At 41.3% G+C, this 22,040-nt stretch overlaps 1 protein-coding gene across 2 annotated transcripts in view; it reads left to right on the top strand.

Moving 5' to 3' along the window:
• CRY2 (cryptochrome circadian regulator 2) overlaps window positions 1-22,040 on the top strand; it is a 526,322-nt gene that overhangs the window by 431,446 nt on the left and 72,836 nt on the right. For both annotated transcript variants that reach the window (XM_044082571.1, XM_044082570.1), the window contains one exon: window positions 17,848-17,984. In XM_044082571.1, the coding sequence (XP_043938506.1) occupies window positions 17,848-17,963 (116 nt within the window). In that variant the 3' untranslated portion in view covers window positions 17,964-17,984. The remainder of the gene's footprint in view (window positions 1-17,847; window positions 17,985-22,040) is intronic.

Genomic DNA, 22,040 nt, shown 5'->3' with positions numbered 1-22,040 from the left:
CCTCACTGCACCAACCAAGGATCTGCTAGTTCAATGCAGGGACTTCTTTCTCCGTCTTGACCTGCATCTGTGAATCAGTCAGTCTTGCCAAGAGTCAGCTCACACCAATGCAGCAAATAGAGTTTATTGGCTGCCACCTGGCACCATCTCTTAGATGGCCAAATATCCACAATCCATTGTCCCTGTGTCAGGTAACTTCAAAGGTCCTTCACCACAGTTTCTCCCAAGTGAGACTAATCCTCAGACTTGCAGGCTAGAAGGCTGCTCTGGTCAGTCTATTTCTTCTCGTGAGATACTGTATGAAAGCCCTGCAATGGAACTTCTCCAGTCACTTATCGTTGATATCTTATCCTTTTCCTGGTCTCACACAGATATACAAGGAACACATCTTTTGGTGGTTGACCTCTTACGTAATTTCAGAGGGATCAGCTGTTTTCCTCTCCACCCCCAATAGCGACAGTAACCAAAGACATTTCCTTCTGGAGTGGGGGGAAGAATTTGAGGGGAAGACAGTTCAGGGTTCTTGATAGATGACAAGCCAGTCATTACATCACTGTCTTGGAGATGTGGCAGTTACCCTAGCGTTGCAGGCCTTTCAGGATAGTCTTCCTGAGGGTGTGATTTCTATCCACATGGGCAATATGGCAGTTGTGTAGTACATCAACAAGGAGAGAGGAACCTAGTCATATCCACTATGCCAGGAAGCCCATGAGAGTGTGGCAGTGGGCGGTGTCTTCCCGTTGCTTTCTAATTGCAATGCAGTTCCTGGGGACTTCCCATGTTCTGGCAGACAAATTCAGCAGGTCAGTTCTTCTGCCTCACAAGCGTTTTTCAGTCAGACAGTGGTGACACAGATTTTTAGTCATGGGGGCCAGTTTTGCTGCAATCTTTTTGCTTCAAATCTAAATGACAAGTGTAGCAGTTATTTTGCCCTGATCCCTTCACAGGGTCAAGACACTAAGGGAAGACAAGCTCCACAGTTGGCCTTCATATCTACTTTACACTTTTCTCACACTCCGTCTGATCACCAAGTTTCTTCAGAAAGCCTGAAGATGCAAGACCAAAGTTATCCTCGTTGCTGCTTGTTAACCAAAGGATAACCCAATGTTTGAACCAGACGAAAACAAGACAACACAAGTCTAGCATTATGGTACGTAACATTTGTTTATTTTACTTTTTGGGGATGGCAAAGTATTTTAAAGTGTGTTCTTTGGGGTTTTGTGTGAAAGAGTGACTTTTAAAAGACTTACTGGCTTTTGCTGCTTTTTTTTCCAAGGTAAGAGACACCATTTTCAGTTTGCCAATGGAACAAACTTCTGGTTCCACAACTGATCATTGGTCCTTCTTCTGGTTACAAAAAAAAAAAAAGTTAAGCAAAAAGCCGTTGCCACAGGCTAGAAGTTTGTTTCAGCCGCAGGAGGGTGACTGCTATGGTCATAGCCTGTTCCTAAGACCATTCATCTCTTTACCCCGGATCCCTATTGTGTAGCACCTACAGCCACTATGGACCGAGGATTAGCCAAATCCTCTGCAGCTGTTGGGATCCCTCAGGGGCAAGGACGAGCCACTGTTGTTGGTCCTGGGAGAGGAAACAGGAAAGGCTTCCCTGTTTAGTTAGAATCTTATATCAGTTCCCAAGGAAGCTGCTTCTGACATTAACAACATGTTGGCTCCATTTTTCCTGTCAAAAAGAAACAGAAATCTAAACATGTATCTACTTATTCTTAGTTTTCTTTGGATAGGAGCATTTTACTGAGAGTAGCTCAGGGTTTAACTTCGGCAATAATATTGATCCCTTTTGTATGGTGGCTTCTATTAAAAGAAAGAGGGATAGCTCTTTTCCTGAAGAGATTCAGTATTTTTAATCTGGACTTGAAGATGAAGGGACAGATGCAGGGTTTTCTCCAGTTTTCTGATTCAGACCCAGAAGAAAGCTCAGTATCTGATTCTACCTGTGGGGGTTCTTTTGTCTGAGACTATTTCCACAGTGTGCCAGTGTTCTCAGTGAAAGAACACAGAGGTTTCTTAGTCCCTCAGAAAATACTGTAAGCTGTTGCATAAGTAATTTCCAGAGCCTTCACCCATTTTCACGTTTCTGTCAGCTGTGGAGGATACGTGTGTCACTTTTTTTGCAATTTTGTAACAGCCTGCTTTCCCTAAAAAGACAGAATGTATAAAGTTCCTTAGTCTTTTAAGTTTGTATATACTCTTCAGAAACCCAAGCCAACAGCTGTAGCTTTAGTTAACCTTGCTGTTGCTAAACACTTGGTTAAGCCCAGTCCTACTCTCATTTTGATTTTCAGAATTTTGAATTGACCAGCTCAAATGTTAAAAGTTTATTCTGATGAATCTTGAAAGTAAGGAATGTTTTGTCTGCATTTTCAACTTGTGAGGAAGAAATCTGCTTTGTTTTCTTTTGTTCAAGTCACAATTCATTGTTTCAGTGTATGTATGACTCCGTTGATGCTTCTTCCAGTGCTGTGATCACTGGTACTGTTTTGAGGAGGTTTGCCAGGCTGTGTTCTCAGAACCTCCCAGAAAATGTGAAAATGAGGTATTAAATTCTCTTTTGGCTAGAGATTTAGTTTTTGATCCCCGTGCTGTAGAGGTTGTCAAAAAGTGTGGTGAAAGGGGTAAGCTGATATAGGGGATCTGTATGATTTTTCAGTTCTCATTTTCAAAAAATTCTAATGGATACTCTAACACCTGATGCACTTTTGGCAAAAAAAATCTCTACAAAATGCAGGCAAACAGATCTAGCATTATAAGTAACATTTGTTTATTTTTGTGGATGGCAAAGCATTTTGAAGTGTTTTCTTCTGGGTTTTGTGTGACAAAGTGACTTTTAAAGACTTAATTTTTACCAGCATTCAAAAATGAACTTGTGAACCCCCCAAAACCAAGGACAGTCCAACAAGTCAGAATGACTTTTCGAGACCTTGCCACCCACCACCACCACACCCTGGCAGTTGCCTTTTTTTCCTTGCAGAGAATATGAATCTCTGCTTTTCTCTTTGGCAATAGACAGTGTCAGACAAATGGATCCTGAAGATCACTGATCAAGGTTACAAATAGCAGTAGGAGGAAATCTTTTTTTTTTAGGGTGTAATTCATAATCCACCAGACCAGACTCTCTTATTTCCCACTGTCCTGACATGCTGTCGCACAGAGTGATAGAACCATTTCTTCTTTCCCAGACATTTTTATTCAGTGATGTTTTAATGCCAAAGGGAGAAAATGCTTGGAGACTAGTTCTGGATCTTTTTTTTTTTCCTAAACCTGCGTGTGATAGTGCTCATATGCGAAATACTATCACTTCAGAACCTGTCACCTCTCCTTCCTCATTCTAGTTTCTCGGTAACACTAGATTTAAAAGATGCTTAACACATCCTTTTTCATTCAGATATCAGGTATTTCTTAAGGTTTTCTCTCTGGATCACCTTATCTGTTCTTTGCCTTACCCTTTGGACTATCCACTGCACCTGTAGTGTTCACAAGGTGTCTAGTTCCAGTCATAGCTTATTACAGGCTACAGGGTATCTGCATTTTTCCATATCTAGATCACTTACCTACCTTTGCAGAGTCTTTTTAAAAATGTAAGGAATCTCTCACCTGGGTAAGAGATTTCTTATACATGCTAGTGTTCCAAGAGAGCATTCAAGTCTTTTTGATTCCTTCACACAGAGCTATGTTCCTGGGGTGTCAGCTAGACACCTCAGTTCAAAGAGCCTTTCTTCCTTAGAAAAAATAGATCTATATCTAGATATATTTATATGGTTTTCCACCCAAACTTCAGTCAGTGTGTGTGAAAACCTCAGGATTTTGGGTCTCATGGCATCTATGATTCTCATGATACCTCTGGCAAGACTCCATATGAGTAAAATATATTGGTATCTAAAGTCTCTTCGGTCCCAGCACCAACACCCTTTCCTTTTTAAATCCTAGTGCTGGGGGTTGTCAGAAGATAAATCACTTGGTGGAGATGGTAAATATCTCTAAATCCAGTCTCCCCTTCTCACTCCCTGTTACAAAACTGTTCATCACAACAGATGTCCTGGTCTTTGCTTGGAGAGCAGTTTCAGAAGGGATAAAATTTCAAGGTATGTGAGACACTGAGGAAAAATGCAAGCACATAAGTATAAAAGAGATGCTTGCCCTAGTCAAGGCACCCAACTTATCGGAATTCATCTTTGATCCCGGAGACCTGTTCAAGTTGTTACAGACATTTGGTACATCAACAAGTGAGGAGGAATCTGGTCTTACACTCTTTGCAGGCTAGCCCTGTTAACTTGGGATATAGCTTCACAGCACAATTTCAGTCAGTAGGCATCCTGCATAACAAAATTGTGTGTTTCAGCTATTACTTTTATAGCAAATGCTCTTCTATAATGCAGGCCTGCAAACTACAATGCATTTACAGCAGTGCAGATTCTTTCCACACTTCATTTCAGTGTGACATCTTTTCAGTCAGCACAAGTTCAGTATTCCTTCATTCTGACTATACAAGGGTTTTCCCCAAAGATGGTTGGGAAAATAAACCATATATACAGACCTTTTTCCTTCAGCACACCTTACCTTGCAGGTATAAGTAATTCCATTACATTTCTTATTTGTAGGACAATAGCTGCTATCCCTTTTTCTGGTTACTGGGGTGCCTTACAGGCTGCCCGTTGTCCTTTACTGGGCACATTTTATAGCAAGGCTAGCTCTCCTGATAACTGAACAGTGTCTCTCATCAGTGCTCGGGTTCTCTACTTTTTGTAACAAGATGTCTACATCTATAGTGTGAGACAAGCTGTGTCTAACTTAAAGGCATCTGGATGCACTAAAAATTACTTAGAAATTTCTAAAGAGGGGTATTGATTCTGAATACAGCACATTTCTTATAGGCCTGTTCTGATTTAGCTGTCCACTTAGCCTTCAAAGAAGCCTCATCCTTGGTTAGGTCAGTCATGGGGTAAGCAGCAGCAGCAAAATTGGATAGAAATTTATGGTAATAGCTACCAGACCTAAAAAAAAAAAAAAAAAAAAGCTGCAACTTTCTTTAGTGGTTGGTTTGAGCCAGTTTTGTACTACTTTTTCGCAGCCTGTGGTTTTACTATCCCTCTGGCTATGTGGGCTTCTGACCTGCCTATCATGCAGTAGCTGAGTCATCGGTCAGTGCAGCTCAACACAGAGAATTTAAAACTGATTGAACATTTGGGAAGATTTCCCAGTCTTCATAAGATATTACTACACCATCCAGGCAGGGTTCTGCAAATGTGCTATGGGGTCTGAGAATTTTGTCCATCAGCCTTTGGGGTGTTGCACTGGTTTAGTGGAGACCAAAATACACGACTCTATAATTAAAGTGTCCATCTAGTGTGAAAAATGGTATTTTTCCTTCACCTCTGGTACTTCTGAAATTTGTCAGTAGTTTTTGTGTAGATCCAAACTGGACAGAAACCTACCCTTGTTAACATTTTCAGTCCAATCGAGGCATGGAATAAGAATTAAATTTAGTGCTGCTATTTAATTTTCTGAAGTTATAAAACATTGTAGAACAGTCACGCCTGCGGGCTAGTATTCCACACACTTTCTGTGATCCCTAGTTTCATCATTTTCTTACCTTTTTCTTAACTGCTAGTCATTGGAATTTTGGTATTCAATACAGTTTTAGATTTACTTTTTCACCAGTCATTGTTTCTGAATTGTGCTGGATTAAACTGGTTCTTCTAGGCAGCACTGAAAATATATATTTATTCCTGAGCACAGATTCCATTGCTACTTGTTTCTGAGACATTGATAATGTCTCATCTACTTTGACTTAAGGACATGCTGTGAGTCTTTATTTTCTTTTACCTACTACAGACAGTGTAGCTTTCTTCATGGCTTCAGAACGTTTATGTGGTTTACTGTTCTGGTCTCCACTTTCCAGGTTGTCCACCATGTAATATACTTCACTTTTTTCTTTCCAAAAGGTCCTTTCCATTTTGCAAGGACCTTATTTTCATCACAAGTACTTAATCTTCTCGTCTGAATTCTGAGAGACACATTTTCTTATATCCTCTGTATTGTGCTTCCTGCGTTCTCTGCATGTTTTTTAATATGAGAATTATAGTTTGCAGACCTGAAAGACAGATTACAAAATGCTCTCTCTTTCTTTCTCTTTTAAAGGGGATTGTTTTCATCTTCCCTTGTTTCTTTTGATCTGTGTAACAAGCTTCATGGATGTCTGACGTATGGCAGCTAAAGTGCCGTGAATCCACTGGAGGATTCTGGTACTTGACTTACAGCAAAGAGAAGAGATGAAGGCAGTTGGTCCCAGTTTCTCCCATCCTTTTCTTATACAGACTTTCTGCACTGGCTGGTCTGTCTCAAAGTAGTGTACATATGTCATTGGCCATCTTACTTTAAAAAATAACAAAGCTCTGAGGCATTACTTATTAATCGGGAGTGTGCTTGGTCAGTACGAATTTCTTGGGATTTTCTGCTGTAGAAATAAGCAGTGTTAGTTCTTTTACTGTGGATTCTGCAGTAACTTGTTCGTAGGGTACTGCCTCAGAAAATGTTGATATTTCTTCCTGGGATTTCTACAGTCGGTAATGGTATCAAAGTGTTCTTTAACATTGGGATGTGTACTGTCCTTTGACATTCTGGACAAAGTGCAGTATTAAATTTTCTGTGCCCTTCATAATAACAGCTCTGTAAAATCTAGCTGAAATCTTTTCTTTTGTGTTACTCATTTGTAAATGACTGTCCTAAATGGGGGCACATGCTGTCTCCATTGCAGGTGTTCTAAAAGACATTTCAACTAAAAAACTGCTTACTGTGTTCCTTGTCTCTGGTTACACTGTAGTTGAGTAGGTTCTTAGTTCAAAATATGGTCGTAAAGCAAGGCTATTCTATTCTTTTGCATCTCTGTTTGCTCTTGCTATATTATCTCTAATTGTTCTTATTATATTCTTTGCCGATTGAGCATTTCAGTAATTGACATGGATTATCTGGAGGTCAGCAACGTCTGCATTATTTTAATCGATATTCTGACATGAAGTGGAGGCCATGACTTCTCCTGTAAATGCAGATACAGGCTTTTATCATTAAAGTCCATCCTCTGTAAAAGGAAAATTGTAGGAAAAATAATTTTATTTTTGTCAAGAGTCTCAATAGTTTTACTTTCTCTACTTAAGTACATATTTTCTTCTGTTTTTCGCTGGCTGCCTAGATTGTTTTAGCAAAAAGAAACAGTTGTTGAAGTTCCCATTTACCTTTTCCTTCAATATAAAATTCATGTGTCTCTACAGATCTCGTATCTACTTTGTTGTAGACCCTTCCGTCGGTCTACAAAATGACTCATTATTTTCACTATAGGGTCTTTTGACAAGACGCTGTATCATATTTATCTAACCTTCCACCCAGAGCCAAATTTTCTTCCCTTTTGCATCTTCTAGTTTTTAAATTTTGTCTTTACTGGGCTGTGTATTTCTGGTAGTATATCTAGTTGATTTCCCTGCCCATATTATCTGTAGCTCTTTGAATTTGATAGTCTTGTTTTTATGTGTTGTGTGAAGTTAGTCACAAGGGCTACTGGGTACAACAATTAACTAGAAAGGGTTTGTACTTCTCCCTGTTTATGACCTAGTTAATTTTGTTTCCAATTACATACACTAGTTAAATCAAGTATGTTAGCACAAAACTACATAACAGAAAATGTAAGTAATGTAATCGTGCACCCTGAGTCCATGGATCCTTGCATTTCTTTCCCTTCCATCACAGTACTACTTTTAACAAATTTAGAAACTGTGCAGTAGCAAAAAGCCGACTCTACTGATCTGGTAGTTAAAAAGCTTAGCATGCATTCTTTCAGGTCCATCTTGTTAGCTAGAATTAAAAGCTTTTATAGGCGTAATATTTCTGTTTTTGTTTATAAATTGTTATTGTAAGCACAATTTGTCTAGAACATTTAAAACAACCCCACTCAACATTTTTGTTTGCAGGTAAAAAATTACATCTTGGGTAAAGCCTTATTATTATTAACCCTTGATACATGCATGACATGGGATTTGCAATTTCAGTTAAAAAAGCTTTTCTACTGTAAAAAAAAATATTAAGATGACTTTCTGTAACCTCAGGCATTCCCATTTATTTGATTTATTTCTTTACATTTTATTGACCAGGTTAGCCCTTTTGGTCTGTGTCCCATTTTCATAGGGAATCGAAGTAGTAAGTAAAAAAAAAAAAAAAGATATAATAACAAAGCTTGGAAAAGGAGCAATGTACCTTAATACTAAAATCAGTAGCATGCATTAAACAGCCGAACAAGATTGTCGATGAAAAACATACTTGAGTTTAATATGCAGAAATAAGTACAGAGGAGTTGCCTGGAAAGAGCATCATTGATGAAAAATCTGGGTGGGAGAAAAGCAACTTAAGGTGTGTTTATATTTAAAAGGGAGAATTTATATTTAAAAGGGAATAATGGGAATGATGGGGAACAAGTAGTTAAGACATGAAAGGGTTAGGTACAGTGAATCTGTTAGGGCGAAGAGGTCAGATTCATATGTAGGAATAAATGTAGTCTGTTGAAAGTCAGCAACTTGAAAGAAGGACAAAGGAGGCAGTGTTATGAGTCGAACGTCAAGCATCCTCAAGTTGCTAGGGAGAAGCTGTGCCTTTTAAGCAATATCTATACATTTTGCATGCATTTTTTATTTGATGTTCTAGGTATTATTTTTCAAAAGGTGAATCTGTGTCCATACCAGTCTGCCCATACTGAATGCTCAGTTGTGAACGTTAAGTGATTGTCTTGAGGGGAAGCCTCTGTCCTAGCCAGAATTTCCTTTTCAGTTTTTAATAGCTTTGTGCTTCAGCATCCTAAAGTTCTGTTGATGCTTTTAGTGAGTCCCTGTTTAGGTGCGAGGACAGTATCCAGGCCCACTTAGCTTGGAGCCGTTTTGTGCAGCACACATCTCTCAAATGCTACCAAATAAGCTTCCACGTTATTTTATATTCTGTGCTTTTTCAGAGGTGTACTTGGTTTTGGGATTCCCTGTAAGGTATACGATTAGTATATTTTAATGTAGAACTGCTTTTGTTGGAAGCTAAGTAGGTGTTGGGTCAGTGGCAGCACTTCAAGTGCTGTGGCAGAGTTCACTAAAGTCTCAATTACTGGATCTCATTCTGACTGCAACTACAGTTTCAGTACACAGAAGTTAACAGGAGCTGGTGATCCAGCTTTCAACAGTCAGTAATTACTAATTTAAGATGTAACATTTCTCACAGTAAGGCTATTGGTCCATGACCCATTTTCAGAGGGGACCCTGGTAGTAAGCAAAAAAGATCTTTAGCTTTTATGTTACTACTTCAGAAAAAAATGTATTCCTTTCTGTGTTGAGGGTAGCTCAGGCTATTTTATTTGCTTTCAGGTGGTTTGAAAATTCAGAGCTTATAACAAAACTGTACTTATGCCTGTTACTTCCAGAAGGGTAACAGTTTCCTGAACTTGCAGTAACAAAAATAGTCTTTGGAACCAGCTTTTGAGTTTTAAATGGAGGCATAAAATTACTTTCTTGCAAAGGTTGTGGGGAATAGTAAAGGAAAAAAAAACATTCACAAATGCACTGTTCTGTTTCAGCAAATACTGTTTTAGCAAATATTTTTGTAAAATGCAGTGGTGCAAGTCTCAAAACACTGTATTTGTGGCTTTCACATGTATATTTATAGATGAGCACAAGTCTGTCCCCATTTTGTTGAAAAAAGTAGCAAGAGCTGACAGATGACAAGGTGTTGAGTTTGGTCAGTGATACTGACTGTGTCCCTGAAAGGGGGGGGGGGGGGGGCAAAACACAATACTAAGGAAGTAATTTCAAGAGTTCACAATTCAGTGAAGAAATGCAGTCATGTTAAAAAAGATTGCTCCACCTGTATCTCACCATTTTCCTGGCAAAACTAGCAGAGCTTGGTTGCAGCATCATCTGACAGTGTTGTTATTGTAGCAGATAGAGAGTGAACTGTGAAGCTTTATGATGCTAGGGGAAAAAAATAGTGATTTCTTTCTGTGGTCGTTTGGCACCATGTTAGTTGATCAGCAACTATTATAGCGAGTGTCAGCAGATCGAATAAATTGTGCAGAAAACTTTTACCAACAGCCAGGTGTTGTTTTTCCACTGTTGTGTAGCCATAGGGTAGAAGATGTATGTAAGTTTTGGGGATTTGGGTATGGAGGAGGAATTGCCTCTCTAACCCCCCAAAAATGTATAGATATATAATTCTAAAGTTCACTGAAAGATGTTTTAACTTTATTTTCCTGTGGTCTGTTGGCATTCTCCATAACAGCTGTGGATATATCAGCATGATTCTTACAGTTTGACCTTTTTTTGTCCAGGTGAGCTTTCTATCACTACTTATTAAATTCAACAGTAAAATACTTTTTAATCAGTCAAGCCTTAAAAAAGTTGTATTGTACACAACCAAGTTTGTTGTAGACTGCCCAGAAGTGGAGTTTTCCACTGTATATTTAACATTTCTGATTGCGTGGTGGACTCCTGTACCTAGCAAAAAACTGTTTTATTAGGTATTCATTTGATCAGTGACATTCGGTATCCAGTTGACTTAAGATCTGAATTACTAAGAAAAATGAGATTGTACCTTAAAGGATCCTGCCTTGAGATTGTTGTCAGGTTTACATGTAAGAGATATTACTACAGTGAAGAAGTGGATGCAGTCAGAGCATTTCAACTTAATGTTATTATCAAAAAGTTTTAATATAGGAACTGGTATTTTTTATGCCTAAATAAAAACCTTTGGGGCATGCCATCTGATCTGGGAAGTTTGTCCTTTTTCAAGTTACAAAATTACATTTTTGATTACTCTACCTAAAATTTGATATAATGTTGTCAGTTTTTATTCCTCAACATATGAGGCTCAGATTCCATCCTCGGATCCGACTCTGCCACTATTTTTAGCTTGTGGAAGCCTACAAACTCTCAAGCTCCTCTCTAACCACAGTGCCTCACTCCTATTCCCCTGAGAGCTTGTTTGTACTTTGTAGCGTCAAGACGTGGTTGCTAACTTCTCTTGAGCTCTGATAAGATTTTTTTTCAGAACTTCTAAAATTTAGAATTTCTTCATTTAACCTTTCAGTCTTCTTCACTATATTCATCTATCAGTCGTTTAGCTGTTACTTGCTGTTTGCTGAGGTTACAAATATTTTTTTTTCTTGTAAACACTCCTCTCTTTCTCTCTCTACTCTGATATAAAAATAAATGTTTCCTTTCAACTTTATAGGTATTTCCAAGTTTCCGTAGTTTGTAGTTCTGTGATTGCTTTGTTCACTTCACTTCTCTCCTTTAAGTACATTTAGCATGTCAGAAAGGGATTTTAAGAAGTGTGTTAGATGTGGTCAGAAGATGCCTTTTTCAGATGGGCATTCTTTGTGTGTATACTGCTTAGGACTGGAACATCTAAATAAGCAGTGCAGTATCTGAGAGGCATTTAACCCCCGGGCCCTCAGAGTGGAAAAACAAATTGATTTTAAAAGGGTTGCTGCCTATGACTTTTTCTCAAGCCATCACTGGGGCTCAACCCTGCACTTCTTCACAAACTCAAAGTACAAGGTCCAAGGCTATGGATCATGCTAAAAGATCCAAGTCTGTTGATGTACTCTCTGCAGAACTCCAGAAGAAGCTACTGAGGTCAGATCCAACTTCCCCGGCTCCACAAGCAGATCTGACAAAGATGGTTTCTCTGGATCCTGAAAAGAAAACTACATCAGATTCTAAGTCCTCTGATCTGATAACCATTCCCAGGACCATCTACTTACCTTCCTTGGATCCGGTGCCTTCAAGGGTACCCTCTCTTCCTGGAGAGGCACTCTAGGCCTTCGACCTTGGTATCCTCATATTCGTCAAAAAGCTTAACTGAAGCTGATGTGGCTAGGATGGTGAAGTAGCTGGTCATGGAACAACCTCAGAGGAGTGCCTTTAGAGTCCCTACCCCATCGGATCAGGGACCTCTGTCAACAGCTACTCCTCCTCTGACCCAACACTTAGTTTCAGAGTTTTTGGACCTGAGTGTCTATCTGGGTCAGATTCGAGGAAGCTGGGTTCGTTGGATCCAGCTATGACTCTGAGTTCGTCAGCTCCAACTCTTTTGAATCCGGATGGCTCTTGGTGCCGACGCTTCAGCCTCTAATCTGGGGTGCAGTTGACTCCAAGGTTTTCTGAGCCATCTCTCCCTCTTGGAGCTTCAGCGTTCAATAGTTTGGCTCTGGCTTCCTCCTCGGGGGGGGGGGGGGGCTGGGTGCTGGTGGACCAGTGACCTTCTTGCTCTGTGCCATTGATCTCCTCTTACCCGGGGAGGTCAGCTGTCGAGGTAGTGAAGAGGGTTTTTTCTTCACCTTCAGATCAGGTGGGCCCTCCTCCTTGGCTCCATCCTTAACTACTCCTTTGACTTTGTCTCGTGAACCTCACCACTCCTTGCCATGGGGACAGCCAGTTCAAAGCTTCCAGACAGCCCAATCAAGGAGTCCTTCTTCTTCTGACACTTCCCTGGATCATCCCACCGAGGAAGTCCCTAGGAAGAGGCGGTGTAAGAGGAAACACATAGGCTCACCTCAAGAATCTCTCACCACTGATACCAACGTCGAAGAAGGGTCCCCCAAATCACTACTTGATGTCCTCAAACTCCTAAAACACCTCCTGGATAGCTCTGCCACCCAACAAATTATTGGACCTAATTTGTCAGAAGGCTTGTAAGGAACCTGACTTGACGGAACCCATCTCAAAAGACCAAATAAGATTACAGCACAAACATTAGAAAGGAAGTTTTAGAGTGAGGTTGTACCAGTTGGTGCCATGGTTGTGGCGGCGGCCACAAAAAAGGAACTCGTGAAGGAGATTTTGACTGTCCATCTTTGTAATAGAGGGTCTATGGTGATAGATTGGGGAAGCGAGTGTATGCTTCAGCAACTTTTGCTGTTCAGGCTCTGAATTACCTAGCCCATTTAATGAGGTTGCAGTGGAATCTACTCGACAAACTTTATAACTTTTTGGCAAGAACAATGAGTGCAAGGACTCAAGTGTCTGTGCCCCCTCAGTTGGCTACCTTACAATCAGTTGTGAACTCTTCCATGAGGCTTATCTCCAGTGCAACGGAAGGTGCCTCAAGGGTGGCAGGTTCAGGCATATGCATGAGAGGGAGGTATAGTTGGATGAACCTGTTTGATTGTATGGAGCCTTTTAAGTCTTCTTTTGTCAGTGCTCTGTTTGATGGCTTCTCCCTTTTCAGACCCACTGTTAAAGAAACACTTACCATGGTGTGAGGAGGACAGAAAGACCTCGTTTGCCATTGGAGTACATTTTTTGACCCCTGAAAGAACCTTTTCAAGGAATCAGTGAGGATATTGCAAGATGTGGTTCAAACAATCTGAAGGTTCTTTCCCCAACACACGTGGAACGTATCATCCCAGAGGCAGAGGGGGAACTGTTAACAATAGAAGATGCCCCACAGGCAGAGGGGGAACTGTTAACAATAGAAGATGCCCTCTTGGCAGAGGAAGCCCACAGAATATAGAGTCCAGAGATGCTTTGTTTGATAAGACTCCATCAGTGCTCCTGAAAGGAGACCCAATTGTCTACCGCTGGAGGCAGTTGTGGGTCATTTTTCTCTGCACCAAACAGCCTGCCTAAGTATAACAAATGATATTTGGGTGCAGAGAATTATTACCAGAGGTTATACCATACCCTTTTTCCTTCCACCCCAGTCAGTAATGAAACTCCCGATGTTCCATCCAGTCAAAGAGAGCCAGCAACTCGGCAAATTCAACAGTTGCTCACAAAAAGAGCCATCCAAGAAGTCCTACCGGACAAGATAGGATACGGAACTTACTCCAGATTCTTTTTGGTTCCAAAAAAGGCAGAGGACTGGAGACCAGTTTTGGATAGCAACATGTTAAACAAGTTTCTTATGCACACCAAGTTCCAAATAGTCACGGGACAGTCCATTCTACTTTTTTTTGTAGGGAAGGAAGACTGAATGTGCTTGATAGACCTCCAGGATGCATACTATCACATAACAATGAACAGAGATGGTCCAGGAGGCACTTAGCTTCTCAGTGGGAGTCAGTTACTACCAGTTCAGAGTACTGCCCTTAGACCTCACCACAGTCCCCAGGGTGTTTACCAAATGCATGGCAGTGGTAGCAGCCCATTTAATGATGCAGGAAATCCTGCTTTTTCCTTATCTGGATGACTGGCTCATCACCACCCCAACCAGACATCATTTGGTACAAGCAAGAGACCAAGTACTAAAAATTTGCTTAACTCTCGGGATCACAATAAATCACAACAAATCAAAATTACAACCCACCCAAAGTCTGGAATTCATAGGCACAGTCTTCGACACTCAATCCATGCTCGCGTCCATACCATTATCATGACTACAGAGCATCAGAAGCCAGGTCGGGAGAATTACTTGCAGCACAAATATATCGGCCAGAAAAGTCCTGCAGGCTCTATGCTTGATGGAGGCAGCCATTACCTTAGTACCCCTAGCAAGGTTTCAGATGAGAGTGTTACAGTGGATGCTGCAAACCCAATGGTCATCTTCACTGACCATATGTCGACAAAGATCAGGGTTACTCAGATATGCAAAAATTGCCTCTCATGGTGGACACAGTGAAGTCAGCCCTACAAGGTCGCTCGTTCATATCTCTTCAGCCCAAGGCCATAGTGACCACGGACGCTTCTCAGATTGGGTGGGGGCCATTATCTGGAGAAGACAGTCCAAGGCACTTGGTCCCCCACAGAGGCCAACCTGCATATCAGTGTTCTGAAGATGAGAGTGGTGCTTTTGATGTTGCAAGCCTTCCAAGATTGTCTCCCGCTTGGGACAATTGTGATCCAAATGGACAATATGTTGGTAGTTTGGTGTATCAACAAGCAAGGAGGAACCAAGTCTTACCCCTTGTGTTGAGAAGCCCTGAGAGTGTGGCAGTGGGCGATAGCCTCCAGTCATTTTCTGTTGGCAATGCACATTCTGGGGAAGTCCAGTCTGATAGCAGACAAACTCAGCAGGTTCATTCTATTACCTCATGAGTGGTCCCGCAACCAGAAAGCTACGAAAATGATTTTTGGCAATGGGACCAGCCTTGCTGCAGTCTTTGTGCATCTACCCTGAACAACAAATGCAGCAGCTTCTTTTCCCTAATCCCCCCAGTGGGGGAGTCACCGAGGGATGCTCTTCTCCACGATTGGCCTCCCAGTCTGTTATACGCCTATCTCCCAACTCCCTTGATCCCCAGATTCTTACAGAAGGCAGCCAGATTGAAGAGCAGAGTAATCCTCATTGCACCTTACTGGCCTCGACAAGTGTTTTCCCCTTTCTTTGGCCTCACCTATTTGGGTCCGACTGCCGATCTTTTGTCTGACTGACCGCATGGTTTCTCCAATTCCATTGATGGCCAGGCAATCTATGCTTTCTTCCTCAGTCCGTTCTACTCTATTATCTTCCCATAAGCCGTCTACTAGGAAATTGTACAAGAGCAAGTGGAAAAGATTTGCTTACTGGGAGGAGCAAAATCACATAGAACCCTTTACAGCTCCTAGTTGTGCAGTCCTTGAATTTCTAGTGGAATTGTTTAATGAAAGGAGCAAGCGCATCTACTATTAGTGTTCAGCTTGTAGGAATTTCAAATTTCCATGCGAGATTACACAGTTCTTTCCTGGCTTCTACAAAGATTTGTAAAGTTTTTCTGAAAGATGCTCTTCTGCTAAGACCTCCCTTTAAAGACACTGTTTCCCCAAGGGATTTAATTCTAGTATTACAAGGCCTAACGCAACCCCTCTTTGAGCCTACAGCCAATTGATTTGAAATTCCTATGTTGTAAGACAGCTTTTCTGGTTGCTATAGAATCTGCCAGGAAAATATTAGAACTTCAGGCTTTATCCTGAAACCTCCCTTATGTGGTCTTTCACAAAGATAGGGTTTCCTTATAGACCACTGCTTCCTTTGTACCAAAGGTGATGTCAGAATCCAGTATTAGTCAGTCGATTCATCTTCCAGTATTCTTTCCAAATTTCAGTAACAAATGGGAGCTTTTTCTGCATTCATTGGATGTTCATAGACAGTGGTATTACTGTTTGCATCGTACAAAGGACTTCAGGAAGTCAGACCAGCTTTTCATTTCCTTTGCCCACCATAGGTCGGGACAACCCGTTAAGAAAGTAACTGTAGCCAAATGGATAACTGATGTATTTCTTTGGTGTATCCAAAATTGAATGTGCCTCTCTCCAAACCTGTAAGAGCTCATTCCACCACATATGTGGCAACTTCCACTGTTTTTCATTCCAGAGCTTCTATGGGATGATATTTGCTCAGCTGCTACTTCGTGTAATCTGCACACCATTGTCAACCATTACAAATTAGATCTGATCAGGAATTAGGTAGCTGGGGAACGTGTCCCATACGTTGATGGTGAATAAAAATTGACAACCTCAGATAAAAGTTATGTACTCACCATAACGTTCCATCTGTGTTGTCCATTTTCAGTCACCATCAACTCCCCATCCTCCTTCCCCCTGTTCATAGACAAGATGTGAGGATTCAAAGGACATCTTAAACCTTTTGTGGCTTGATCTCCAGTGATGGTGTCTGTATATAAATGTACTGTCTTCTTTCCTTTTGAGCTCTATGCATGTTCTGAGGGAAATAGGATTGAGACATTGTGAGTAGAGAGGAGCTCAAGAGTTCGTAGGCTTCCACGAGCTAAAAATAGTGGCCGAGGCAGATACAAGCCCCATACGTTGATGTTGAATGAAAATGGGCAACACAGATGGTACGTTATGGTGAGTAGATAACTTCTTTTTAGTGCCATTTAGGTTGAGTCAGAACAGAAATATTTATCGTAATCCAGAAGATTGATAAATGCAAAAAACATGTGAATGTATTTATTGTAAATGTAAGTTAAGCTTGTTTACTATGACTAACTTGGAGCACGGGAATGTAAGAGGATACTACTACCAGTCTTTAATTCTCTTGTCTGAAAAAGAAAGTGATATGTATTCCTTTGTATTGCTGACATAGATTTAATTTTAGTAACCCAAAACACTAAACATCACTTCATAACATGGTATGGGTCAGACACAGACTTTATTATTTTTAAATATTTTAAAATATGTCTGACTCTGATAACTCCCAAAATACATTTGATAGTTTGCGTTAGGTTTTATACTTGTTAATCGAGTGACATAGTGGTGCACTTGTTTATGCTGTTGACCCTCAAGTCCAGGACCTCAGCTTCTGCCTTAGGTTCTGTATTCTGTAGCGGTAGATTTAGTGGAGTTGGTCACTGTACCTACTTTCTGTGATGCCATTATATCAGTAGCCCACCTACTGCTGTTTTTGTAACTTGAGTCAGAATTTGTTGTGGTGATAGTGAGTTGAGATTCCATATTGTTCCAAAGTATGTTTACTAATGCTCCTTCCAGGATTCTCTTCCTGCCTTATGCCTATTGCTTGCTTGGATAGGCTGTGGCTTCTTATGATTCTGAAGTGGATCAAAATGTATTGAAAATAAGTGAATGCAGTGAAATCTGCTGAGTAACATGATGCTTCATTTTAATTTGCATTTTTTGGTGTTTTGTGCATTTTTTTTATTTTTTATTTTTTTATATGAATCACTAGGGTGCTGCACATAACACTGCTTATTGCAATATAATGTTGGCTTTGAGTCTGTCTTTTTCCTTTCAAACCTGTATACACCCAGAGCTCATCTTTTTCCTGCTAAAAAGCATCTGTTGTAGCGAACTGGTTTAAATTATACAGTCAGTAAAAAGACACCAACGTTATTTATTTATTTAAATTCTGCAGCACCATTAAATGACAGCACATCTTCAAAGAGGAGGAGGGAGAGTTCCTCCAGTTTAGAAACAGAGGATGAAGAATTAGAAAGGACCAAATCCAAGTATCTGTGTATTTCAGAGTGAGCCAGCTGGGAGAGAAGAAAGGTAAGCAGGAACATAGAACCTGTTGCTTTTGTCTTGAGTACATGCCAGAGCATGGATCCAAATCTATAAAATAAATATTTATTAGCTTAACTGTATGTACTATTGTGCATCTGCCAGTTTAAACATACTGACAGTAAACAGATCAATCTGTTCTCTCTCAGTTTTGCAAATCTTGTCTGTTGGTGTGAATGATTGCTGGACAGGATACAGTCTACCTGCCTTAAATAAACTACTTGTAACTCTTGAGTTAGGAATGCAGAATTGTTTATCCACATCTTTGACTTGGGAAGATGCTTCAATTTCCTGGCATTTTGGCCAGTTCCATAGCGAAGCATTGTACAGTGACAGGATAGCACTTGGTATTTATCAGGAGTAAGCAAAAGTAGGTAGTAAGCGCAAACAGCATTGTGAGAGTGAAACTAAATGGTAGATTTTATCTGTCCATGTATGCAGGCACTCCCATACCCCTTCTTCTGTAGTTAATCCTTACCATAAATCTTGTTTTACATTAATGTGCCCCACCAACCGTAATCCTTTTGCTGCTAATGTAGACCATTACCTTAGTAAATGCATACCGGTGATAATTTGTCTTGATACTTTGCTATGATAATGACTTTTGGTTCCTTATTTCCTCCACATTTTTGAATGCACTCGGGTACACACCTTCTACCTTTTCTTTATTGAACATTATGAACACTGTACTCTTGTGTCTTGATTATATAGAACTTAAACTGTCATTGTTTGCAAAGGAAGCTCGCGGCTAGCATTGTTGGTCATAGAAATAAAGGTCATTATATGTGGGTGGTGAGAATTTTATATACAGGTACAGAGCATTCATGTTAACCAGTGTCAGAAGGGCTTATAATTATATGAAGAGAAGAGTATTAAATTCTAGAAGAGGGATATTTTTTTTTTCAATTCTTATGAAAGAAGGCAGTGGTCATTTCAAATATTACGCTAGTGTAGCTTAGCAGTTCAGTGTTTTGATTGAACAGTTTGACCAAGTCTCCACAAGGGAATGGGTTTACATTGCTGAAAGGTTTGTGGATGATGTGGAATTGAAGAAAGAGTGGTCAGGTAAGTGGATTTCACTGAAAAGGAGATGGTAAAGTGAGTTGAAGTGAGAGCACGGCTGAAGAACCTGATGGATTTTCATCAGAGATTTCTAAAGACATAATCATGATAGTAACTGAATCATTGATATTTCAGTGAAATTAAGAGTCTTACTTGGTGATTGATGATCGGTATTTGTGTTTCACCTATGAGCTCCTTTTTTATAAAAGTATGGCTAGGGTTTGTGACTGATGCGGGAATAGAACCCTTAAATGTTATGTTGTCCCTATCTCGCCTTCATTTTTGCTGTTTGGGTTCAGAGCTGATCCTCTGTTCCAACTCGGCTGTATACTATAGCTCGAGAGCTTTTTACTGGCTCGAGGCTAGCCCCTATCCCAACATGCCTAGTGGTAGTTACCCAGATCTCGTTTGCCGCTTGCAGCTTTGAGATTGCTTGTACTGGCTCAGGCTAAATGTTTTTCCTTTTTGACTAAATTCTAACTTTGGGTTAAAGATAGTGTTAGTCTCTCGATATTATTGAGTGTTAGAGTGTTTTCTGATTAGTTTAGCTCCCTTTCTAAACTTTTCCACTGCTGTTTTTTGTTGTTGTGGCCGTCGTTTTTCTTTATGCCTTCTTGTCCTTGTGAACCTGTTTTAACTTGGAGGATTCTTCTCCTTTTTAGCCCTGCGTTTTAATTAAAGGGCTTTTTCTTCTCTTCTCTGCCTTTACAGGAGCATCTGTTTAAGTTAGAGGCTCTCCTTGGTTGGGGGAGTTTGTGTTTTACTTAGAGGCTCTCCTCCTTCTTTTCAAAAAAAAAAAGTTAAAGTTGAAGTTACAGTTGTAGTTATAGTGATAGTTCAATTGTGTTGTTACTGTCATTATTCTTGGTGTCTGTTATTTGATAGTATGTCTAAGGATTCCACTAAGGAGACAAAACCTTTGGGTTTTAAAAAGTGTGACTCCTGCTGCCAGAAGATGTCACTTACGGACGGACACACGAGTTGTGTTTATTGCTTAGGGGCTGTCCACCTGCAGGACTCGTTTTCCATATGTCATGCCTTTAGTTCTTGGGTTCTGCAGGAGAGAAAAAATAAGTTGATTTTGCGTGGCTTATTGAAGAGCCCCTTCGATGCTTCTTCTGAGGGTATTCAGTCAGTCAAAAAACAGGACAAGTCCGCTATGCCATCATCCTTGTTGGCTCCAGTTTTGGAGCATTCAGAGCAAAGGAAAAATCTTTGGGTTTGTTGGATCAGAGTGTTGGTTCTGACAAAGCCCTTTCTCCGGCGGCTCCATCAGTAGTCTTGGAGCCAGTCAGGATTCACAAGAGAACCAGGTCACCCTCTCTGAAACTGGTGCGGGTCTGCTCCACAGTCTCTGCTTTTGCAGTCTGTGGCAGGCAGTTATCGGTCTTCCACCCATTCCTCTCTCTCATCCAGGAGTCTTTCGGATGATGATTCAGAGAGGGTGGTGAAGAGGCTCCTCAAGACACCAGCATTAGCAAAAATATCGAGCCCAGCCCATAAGGAAGTGGTGCTGACTGTCCAAACAACACCTGCATCAATTCCTCCACCGACTCCCTTGAGTTCAGAGCCAGAGTGCATGGAAGTCGTGGTAGAACTGTCTGTTCTGATTACCACCGGTCTCTCAGTTCTGACTACTACTCCGATCTCCTTGTTTACTCAGTCTATCGAGAGATCTGAGGGCTGATGTTCGCTCGATGCCTCTGAGGGGGGAAGTGGTATTGGACCCTTGTCTGACCCTGCTCTCCCTCTAGGAGCTTCGGCGCAGGTGATTTCGGTTCCTACATTGGCCTCTGAGCCATCGCCCTTGTTTCGGAGGAGATCTCTGGTCTCTTCGGATCTGGGGACTCATTCAGGCCAGGAACGCGGTGCCTTTGAGCTGATGAGGAGTGTGCTGTTCTCTGAGACCGCTCCACCCTCGGCTCCATTGGCTCCTACCCCTTTGGTGCTGGTGTCTGCCTCCGAACCCCCAAACCCCCCAAGTGTAGGGAACCAATGCTCCAGGATGCCCCATTGGGCGAACCCACCTTTTCCAAAACCTCTCCAGAGCACCCCTCAGAGGAAGTTCCTTGGAAGAAGAAATGCAAGAGGAAGCATTTGGACTCCCATGAGTCCTTCACTTCAGACACGGACTTGGAGGACTCAGAAGGGTCCCCATGGTCCCCCTCTGAGGAGTTCTCTTTTTCAGACATCCTGGAAATCCTTAGAGGGGTGGCTGGAAATCCATTGCCCCTTCTGAGGATGAGTCTGTGTACCTGGATGCATTTGGTTCCAGACCCTCCACCTCTTGTGTGTCTTCGCCTTTCGACCCACTGCTGGCCCTAGTGAGTCTGAAGGCATGGAGCTCTCCAGAGACTATGGAACCAGTTCCGAGGAGGCCCAGTAAATTCATAACTCCTCCAGATGATAAGCCTTTTCTATCAAAGGGGGTGCCTGTTGATGCTATGATGGTGGTGGCAGCCACCAAGAAAGAACTAGCGGAGACTTTTTGTTCTGTCCATCCGCCGAACAAAGAGTCCCGTATGATGGACAGGTGTGGCAAGCATATGTTTTCCTCAGTGGCCTTTACTCTCAGGTCACTGAATTATTTGTCCCACTTTACACGCTTTCAGAGGGATCTCCTAAAGAAGTTGAGAGATATCCTACAGCTGAAGGAGCTGCGAGCAAGGCAGCTTCGCATCTTGCGACCTTGACTTCTATAGTTAACTCATACATGCGGCTGATGTTTTATGCAGCAGATGGAGCGAGTAGGGCAGCAGGCACAGGAGTTGCCTTGCATAGACACTCCTGGATGTGCCTTTGTCAATTTGTGAAGCCCTTCAAGTCCTCCTTTACCAACACCCCCTTTGACAACTAGTCACTGTTTGGCCCTCACGTAAAAGAGACTCTTACCAGGATTGAACGGGATGGCAAAACTCTCTCTGCTGTGGGAGTATGTTTTTCCGCTCCCTCCAGACCTTACCCCAAAGGTTAGAAGAGCAG

Source organism: Protopterus annectens, chromosome 9.part0, assembly GCF_019279795.1.
Source record: "Protopterus annectens isolate FY-2018-M chromosome 9.part0, PAN1.0, whole genome shotgun sequence".
NCBI classification, from domain to species: Eukaryota; Metazoa; Chordata; order Ceratodontiformes; family Protopteridae; genus Protopterus; species Protopterus annectens.
The sequence above is the reverse complement of the archived record's forward strand: the minus strand, read 5'-3'. Positions and strand labels throughout refer to the sequence as shown.